Source organism: Elephantulus edwardii, unplaced genomic scaffold (genome assembly GCF_000299155.1).
Source record: "Elephantulus edwardii isolate Elephantulus edwardi_28Jun2011 unplaced genomic scaffold, EleEdw1.0 scaffold00032, whole genome shotgun sequence".
Classification (NCBI taxonomy): domain Eukaryota; kingdom Metazoa; phylum Chordata; class Mammalia; order Macroscelidea; family Macroscelididae; genus Elephantulus; species Elephantulus edwardii.
In genome coordinates this window covers 3998303-4007345 of record NW_006399782.1, presented here as the reverse complement: position 1 = coordinate 4007345, position 9043 = coordinate 3998303, and the positions used below count along the sequence as shown (strand labels likewise).

General features: G+C 37.8%; 1 protein-coding gene and 1 pseudogene across 1 annotated transcript in view; one reads left to right on the top strand and one right to left on the bottom strand.

Moving 5' to 3' along the window:
- The window catches only part of LOC102849035, a 6185-nt pseudogene extending 4950 nt beyond the window's left edge, over positions 1-1235 (top strand).
- Positions 1-9043, bottom strand: part of SNX4 (sorting nexin 4) — a 93240-nt gene that overhangs the window by 46212 nt on the left and 37985 nt on the right. The window contains exon 7 of the mRNA XM_006884299.1: positions 2769-2841. Coding sequence (XP_006884361.1) covers positions 2769-2841 — 73 coding nt within the window. The remainder of the gene's footprint in view (positions 1-2768; positions 2842-9043) is intronic.

Genomic DNA, 9043 nt, shown 5'->3' with positions numbered 1-9043 from the left:
TAATTGGGGTAGGTGTGTCGGAGACAATGAGATTGGCATAGGATAGAGCAGGGTTTAGGGGTGTTGTACATAGCGTCGCTATGAGTTGCAGGCAACTTGATGGCACACAACAACAACAACTTCAATACCTTCTCCATTTATCATAATGTTGCTTATTGGTCTAGTTGTGTCCATTTTTCATTATTTCTCAATTATTTTCCAATCATTTCTCAACAGTTTCATTATGCTGAGATGTAATCTACATTCACAAAGGCAAGTCTTTGCTCTTCACCAGTCAATACTTAACTCCTCTACATTTTTATTAAGTTTATACATTTTATTAAATGTATCATTTGCATATCCAATCAGACCCACTTTTAAGTAAATTTTCCAAGACTTCTGACACAAATGATTAACATTTCTCTCTGAATCCCTCATCTCCCTGAATTCTGCTCATCTAGGATGCCTCTGTTCCCCACCTCCACTCTCACAAGAACTGCGATCTGATTTTTTTTGGGGGGGTAATATAAAGACAGAAGTCTCTTTACAGAAGTCCCAGCCTCTCTGACAATTTGAGTTCACTGGTGGCTCCCCAGGAGAAAGGTGAGCAATCTCTTCCTGTGCAACTTACAACCTCTGAGAACCTGCTGGGAAGTCAGTTATAAGTAGATTCCAACTCAACAGTAATCAGTTTGGTTTCATTCAAAAGCCTAGTGGTTCTCTTTTCTGGTTACACTTCTCAGTGTGGCTTAAGTCCACCCCAAGCCCCAAGTTCTCTGGATGTTTTTCTTGGGAGAAAACAGCACTATCATGAAGCCAAAGCTGTGGACGTCCCACACATGGACATCAAAGTGCTGAAACAACTCAACAAGAAGCTGGTCAAAAAGCTGGCAAAGAAGTATGATGTCTTTTTTGGTCTCCAAGTCCCTCCCTCATCAAGCAGATCCCGAGAATCCTGGATCTGGGCCTGAATAAGACTGGTTAGGTCCCTTCTCTGCTTACTCACAATGAGAGCTTGGGGAGCGGACGGGGGGGAAGGAGATGAAGTGAAGTCTGTCATCAAATTGCAGATGACAAAAGTGCTGTGTCTGGCAGTAGATGCTGGCCATGTGAAGATGACAGATGATGAACTTGGTCACAGCATCCACTTGACTGTTGGAGGTTGAAACTTTCTGGTTTCACTGCTAAAGAAGAATTGGCAGAATGTTTGGGCTTTGCACATCAAGACCATGAGCAAGGCCCAGCATCTGTACTAACACACAGCTCAAGAAATCTTAATGTTACTGCTGTTACATGCCATTGAATCACTTGAGACTCACAGCAACCCTATGTACAAGAGCTCTGAACTCTACTCTATCCTGAGCCAGTCTCTCTGTCTCCAACACAACTATCCCCACTATCCCAGTTTTTTTTTTAAAAAAGTCCCCTGGTTCAGTCAACTCAGCTTGTGTCATTCTTTTTACTTTAGAAACGATTTCCATTAATAATACACTGTAGACTTTGTTCCAAAAAAATTCTTTTCACATTGTGGACTAAAGAGTTCCATAACTGTGTGATAGTATTCTAACTTCATCTGTTCCTCTCACCATCACGCAACAGAAATACATGAATGCCTGGAGTGGAAACCACCTAGGCTATTTCAAACATACACAGTGAAGGAGAATGCTATTTATAAAACAGCAAATTCCACGATAGTCACTTAATGGGAAATGACTAGACAAGACATACAGGCTTTCAAGAGTTAGTTTCTAAGGCTGTGTTTGCAAACAGTGTGGGATTTACAGCTAAAATAACAAAGTTACAAAATTTTTTATTTCCTGTCCTCAATTTTTTCCCCATTCTTCTGGATTGATGCGGTGATGTTTTTGTTCCTTCCATATTTATAAATGAAACAGTGTTTTTTAGTGTTTCTAAACAATATCTGCTTGGTTTGAAATCAAGTGGTTGGAACACCATTTTGACTTTTCATTTATGTGCATGCTGACTGAAAGCTTCATTTAAGAAGCATTCAGCCTGTGCTGGGTTTGATTCTGTAAGTGTAGCACAACACCTAATGTTTCTGTAATGTGCTCTGTTTTGAGAACCAATACTCAACGTGGATTTTGTTCTTGGACAGTATCCCAGTAGATTTGATGACATTGTTGGCTTGAGGTCTGATTTTTAAAAAATATAGAATTAAGAAATCTAATGTTTAAAAAAAATACAGATTTGTATATATATTAATAAAACTAGCAAAATCAAACTAGATTGGATAGTAATCTAAATTCTAGTTGGATAGAGGAGGGGAAGGTTTGGTGCCATATTTCTCCCTTCACGGTGTTGGACTTAAAATCAGTTGAATTGTATTTCTGTACAACTTATGCTTCAATAAAAATTTTGCTTAATTAAAAAAAAAATAAATAAAAAGTCCCCTGGTTCACTGAGTGATTTAACAGAAGACTGAGCCAGTAGGAAGAGCTTCAGAAGGATTTTCCCCTCATCCATTTTTCAAGAGTGTTTTATTATGGTAATCTGCAAACACAGCACTTAGCTTTAAGAACAACTAAAATATAGCCAAATCTGGAAGGAAGAAATCAGTTATTCAACATAAATACACTACTTTAAGAAATGAACTGGTAAAACATAGGCAATCTCCTCTCATGTAAGTCACAACACTGGAAAATCTGTTGGAGGGTAAGCGGAATCAGTTCCAACTTGATAATGATAATTATTTACTTAAAAATATAATGTTTAAATGAGAGATATTTCCTTATAAATGTATATGAAAAATGCTCTTTAAGTCCACTTACAGCTCTGACTCGAAGAAGATGAGAGATAACAGACTGCAGCTCATCACTGTAGTGTTTTAGTTCAGTAAATCTCCTGAAACAAGAAACAAACACATCATTTTTCTCATGAAAGAAACAGTCAAAAACTGAAAGACAAAACAGTAGTTTCTGAGAATAATTAAGCTGTCTCTATTTAGTCTAACAGTGGCCTTGAATTTCTACATCTGATATGAATTTTTTTTTTTTAACATGAATCTTTAAAATGATAAAATAAGACAGTCACACTTTTTGGACCACTGGAATCCACAAAAGGGTATTATGCTTTCCCATTTATATGGTAGGACTGAGAGAGAGATAAAATTTATCAATATAAAAAATACTTTGGAAAACATGGGGGTGGGAAATATGGTGCTAAAAAAATCTTTTCAGTATAAACTAAGCTTGACCTAAACAGTTCCCAGTAACGTTTGTTTTCTAATCTGCTCACTCCGTTCTCTGTAAAGACCCCAAACTTCTGATCGTACCACTCTCTGAAGAACCTAACTTCCTTCTTCACAAAGCAGATGCCATCAGATAGAAATGATCACAATTCTCCACATTTCCATTTAACATTTCTTGCCAAAATCCTTAGCAGAAAAGAGTTTGTATTTTCTTACAAAGAACCTTTTTTGTGTGGAATGACCTTGGAGGACTATGAGTGGTTTCCTTTCACTCTCTAGTCACTCAACCCTCTTTGTAGTTCTCACAACATGCATCTCTTACAACTCCTACTTTAATATTCATGAAAGAACTCCTAAAGTATTTGTAAAAAATGCAGATTGTAAATAACCACAAAATGGAACACAGAGCCTTTGGCAGCCATCAGGCAAATGAATTTGTAACAAGGTCACCCACAGGTTGCCGGTAATCCTTTAGAAAACTGGCAGTCTTCAAAATTCAGTCCTAGGTCCAAGGCCATGTTCCACTCAATCTACACATTATTTCTGTGACCTGTCATTTGCAAAGTTTTATGTTTACATCCCACGTTTCTATCTCCAGTCCAAAGTGCTCTGATCTCTATATCTAGAAAGTCAACTGACTAACAAACATTTGTATGCTTATATAGCCTATGTTCACTTTATCTTTACCCACAATCCAAACTCTCTCTCCCCTGTGTTTCCCAGTATTTTAAGATTAAAACCTGGGCGTTATCTCTATTGTCTTCACCTTCCTTCCCCACATAAGTTCTACTGAACACCTATCAATGCTATCTCCTAACTACCCAAAACTGTCTGCTATGTTCTACCCCTCTGCTGATACTCTAGATTCAGATAGGCATCATCATTTCTCATACTGTATTCCTAAACCATTCTTTACTTACTTTCAATCCTGCTAGGTTGAGCTTAACAAATTCCAAATCCAATTACATCACTTTCTTGGTGGCTTTTAGGCAGGTTTCTCACCTCCACACAGGTAATCCATTAGCCCTGAGTTCTAAACTCTCTAATGCAGATTAAGACAATCTTCATCATTTCATCCTTATGCACACCCTGTTAGCCTACATGTTTCTTTCCTATTTACATAAACACTCTGGGGCAGCCATTCTGACATGTAACTCCTTCCCAAGGGGTCATGCACTCAATTTGCTTCCAGGTTTTCTATAGTTTCATTTTCTCCTCTTTCCCCTAAACCCCCTTTAGCTCTTCACCTAGCTAACACATCCCCCCTTTGAGATTTGGCTCAGATGCCACTTCCTAACATACTACACACTCACTAGAGTACACACACTGGAGAGTGAAATGTATGTTTTTATAGGAGCTTTTTCCTGTTGCTAGGAGCTAAACAGAAGATTCCAAAGGGCAGCACATGAAGACAAAGCAAAGTATTATGATGAAATGTGCAAAGAACTGGAGTCATTAAATCCAAAGAAGAACAAATTCAAGTCTCGTGTTGCAATACTTATGGATGCTTTGGACAGAATATTAAATAACCCAGGAAGCATAAGGTAGAAGAATACAGTCATTGTACAAAAAAGAACTGGCTGACACAGAAGAATTTCAAGAAACAGCATATGATAAAGAGGCAATGGTGATGAAGGAGGAATTTCAGAATGCTCTGAAGGACTTGGCAAAATATAAAGCCCCAGGAATTGATGAAATACCAACTGACATATTCCAAGAAACAGAAGCAGCCCTGGACATGCTCACCAGGTTGTGCCAAGAAATCTGGAGGACAACTACCTGGCCAACTGACTGGGAAAGATCCATATTTACTCCCATTCCCATTCCAAAATAAGGTGACCTGGAAGAGCATGAAAATTTTCATATAATATAACTAATATCACACACAAGCAAAATCCTGCTGAAGATTATCCAAAAACAACTGGAACAGTACATTGACTGAGAACTACCAGAAATACAAGCTGGGTTTAGAAAAGGTAGTGGCACTAGAGACATTACTGCCAGTGTCAGATGGATCTTGGCAGAAAGCAAAGAGTACCAGAGAAATATCTGCATTTCATTGACTATGCAAACACATTTGACTGTGTGGATCACAACAAATTGTGGTTAACCTTAAGGAGAACTGAATCCCAGAACTCTTGATTGTTCTTCTATGAAACCTATACTTGGATCAGGAAACAGTAATCAGGACAGAGCAGGGAAACATTGCATGGTTCAAAATCATGAAAAGAGTGCATCAGGGATGTGTCTCCAAATCTGTCTCCATATCTTTTCAATCTATATGCAGAACAGATCATTTGGGAGGCTGGGCTTTATGAAGAGAATGTGACATCAGGACTGGAGGAAGACTCATCAACAACCTATATTATGCAGATGACAGAACCTTGCTTGCTGAAAGTGAGGAGGGCCCAAAGTGCTTGCTGCAAAAGGTCGAGGACTATAGTCTTCAATATGGACTGAAGCTCAAGAAGACAAAGATTCTCACCACGAGCCAAGAGGCAGCACCATAATAAATTGAAGAGAGATCGGGGTTGTTAACAACTACAGCTTGCTCATTTCCACGCTCAAAACTGTTGGCACCAGTAGTCAGGAAATCAAAAGACAAATTGCACTAGGAAAATCTGCTGTCAGGGATCTCTCCAGAGTACTGAAAAGCAACGTCAGTCTAGAGGCTAAGGGGTGCCTGATCCAGGTCATGGTCTTCACAACTATTTGCTATGCATGAGAGAGATGGACGACTAAGGATGACAGAAGAAGAATCGATGCCTTCAAATTGTGCTGGAGAAGAGTCTTGAACATACCATCGACCACCAAAAAAACAAACAGATCTGTCTTGGAGAGGGTGAAATCAAGTTTCTCCTTGGAGGCGAGGATTCTGAAGTTCAATCTGAAATACTTCCTGTGGCCAGGAGGGACAATCCTTGGAGAAGGACATCATGCTTGGAAGAGTAGAGGAACAGAACAAGAAAGGAAGACTCTGGATAAGATGGATTACTAAAGTAACCAGGGTAATGGGAGTAGGTATGTCTAAATAAGAGAGAATGGCTCAGGATAGGGCAGGGTTCAGATCAGGTTCAGATCAGTTGTGCACAGGGTCTCACTCTAGAGTTGTAGGTGACTCACTGGCATATAACACAACAACAACAACCTCTTTACACCTCCCATCTAGACTGCATATTTTATGGGAAAAGGACTTTATCTTTTCTTAGCACCTGAAATAAAACAGAGAGTCAATACAATGTTCATTAAATAATAAATTAGTTACTCCAAATATAAGGAAGATAACATACAATTATCGTAACTTGTTATTTCATTTGATAAAATGTTCATTTCTCTTAAAATATGGAAGAAGAATACAGAAAAACCGATGTGAAAGGTAAGAGTAACCCTTGGGCAAAAAGACAGTGCTAATACGTGTGTGTGTGTCTCTTAGTCATCATTCATAGACCTCATATGTGCATATCTATAGATCATCTAATTTCCCATCCACCTATTACATAAAGAGTACCCATCTCTACAGTAAGCTGGCAAGGCTGAGAACAGCCAATCAGTAAGAGAGATATTTCAATTCTTTCACTCTTAATCCTCTCAAAGCAATGTTTTGCAGCTAAGGAAAAACACTCAACATAAGAGCTGGCAAGATTGGCTGGCCGTTAAGTGAATTAATCCATGTTGACTAATGTGTTACTCTTTGCCTGATCTTACTTACTATGGCATCAGAGATGAGATGGTAGAAAAAGGGCTATTTAATTTTGCTTGCTTTGGAGGATAAAATTCTGAAGAGATAGACATTTAAAAATGAGCAGTGTTAAATTAACCCTTGCTTGAGAAGGAGAGTAGAAATAGCTGGGTGCAGGAATAAAAGTTTTCAGCTACTTTTTCATATCTTTACATTTAGTTAGCCACAAAAAAATGTATAATCTAGCAGAAAGTTTTAAAACCAGGTGCATTATCCCACAAAAAACAAAGATAATTTTTTTTTAAAAAAGGTACATTATGTTAGTTAAGTGTGAAAAGCTTCCTACATGTAGATAAAATTGAACTTTAACTAGTGTAATTGTCCCTGCAGAATTTGTTTCACTGAAATTTAAAAAAAAAAAAAAATCCCTTCAGAGTTTTATACTTGAATTTTAATATTAAGAGTTTATAAGCCTTATCCTTGATGCTATCATCTTGTGCTATGATCCAAGAGGCAGAAATGCTACAAGACTGGGCCCCCTGGGGCTTCTCCAGAATAGATCAGGCTCCCTAAGGACCTTCCCACCTAGCTTCTCAACTCTGGAGCTGGCATGTCTATGGAATGCTCTGCTGTCACACTGGGTTATGAGAAAATTTCCAAGAGTATCAATAGTAAGACTTGGAATACATAAATAAGGCAACCTAGAGGTTTTAAATTAGGTAAACTAGGGGTTATTAGAATTGAGAGAAAAGTTGTCAATAATTTTGATCACAGGATGATTAAAGCACACTATGGTCCCTTCAAAGAGTCAAGGGACAGCCCCCCAGGTGATCATTTCATCAGGAAATTAACCTAAAAACGATGCCATACAACCCCTGGCTATCAAGAACATCTTTGGAAAAATCCTGTCTGCTGAAAAATCAGAAGATGGACTGGCACAATAGCAACAACAATGGCTCAGTATATCAGCTGAGAGGATGATTTAGAACTGGGCAGTATCCATATGTCATACAGATGGCATGTTGCTATGAGTCAGAACTGACTTAATGACACGTAACAGCAAGGATGAAGACTAACAAGTTAATCAAGTTTAAGGTAATAATGTATATTTAAAAGCTACAACATTAAATTTCAGAAAACAATCTAAATTCTTTCCTAAGTCAAGGTCTAGCAATGTTCACTTATAAAATGATGTCTCCTACCCTAAATTATTAGATTTTCTTAAAGAGAGTTTAAAGACTAAAATCATATAAAATAATGTTAAAATCTTGTCACTTTCACTTGAAACAAGAGAGTTAAAGACATTTCTGACTAGGGGATGACCTCCATTCCTAAATACTAATATTTATGGCGCAAAATCAACAAGCTTCACTCAAGCCTATTTTTTTTATCCCCTTATTAACATTACAGGATTCTAATGCATCCCTTTATTCTTCAAAGTGTACATTTATTCAGGGCTCATCTTGAACTCCATCACGTCTAAACTAAACACACCTCTCTCAAAGGTCCATGGCACAAATACAGTCTGGCATCTGTTATCCATGTTGTGAGGCTGCTTTTGTATTTCCTGATAGCTTCAGTTTTCTCTACTGAACTACCCTGAAAGTGTTTCAAGTCATTCAGACTCTGTTATATGTCTCTGTAATTTGTATAACCATCACCTAGGATAAAGCCATGAAAGATGAATTCTAGCTGTCAAAGTGACATGGAAATAGCAGAGACTCAGTCCAGTCTTCACCCTCCTACTGTTCCCTCCTGTGCTGAGGAGCCATGAGTTCTTCAAAGAAAATTTATTGTATAAATCTTGTCTCCCTATCCTTACTCTCTGCTCCAAACTCAATGTAAGCAAGTGATAGAACTTGATAGCCAGGAAACTCAAGAAATAAATAAATCATAATCTTAAATATCTGTGTAGCCTTGCTTTAAAAAAAAAAGGCAGAAGAAGAAAATCATGATTATTAAAGATCAATAGATTTTTCTTAAGTCAAAAAAGGGGAAACTAAAGCCACAGCAAGAGAAAATCATGATTACTAAAGTTCAATAGTTTATGCCAAAAAGGACGGAGGGGTTTGAGGGGCAACTGAAGCCATAATTGGTAAAACTTTTGCTATGCACGAGTCCAAGACATGAGTGGTTATTCTTGTTTATTTCTATTAGAAACCGACTTTTTAAAAAAA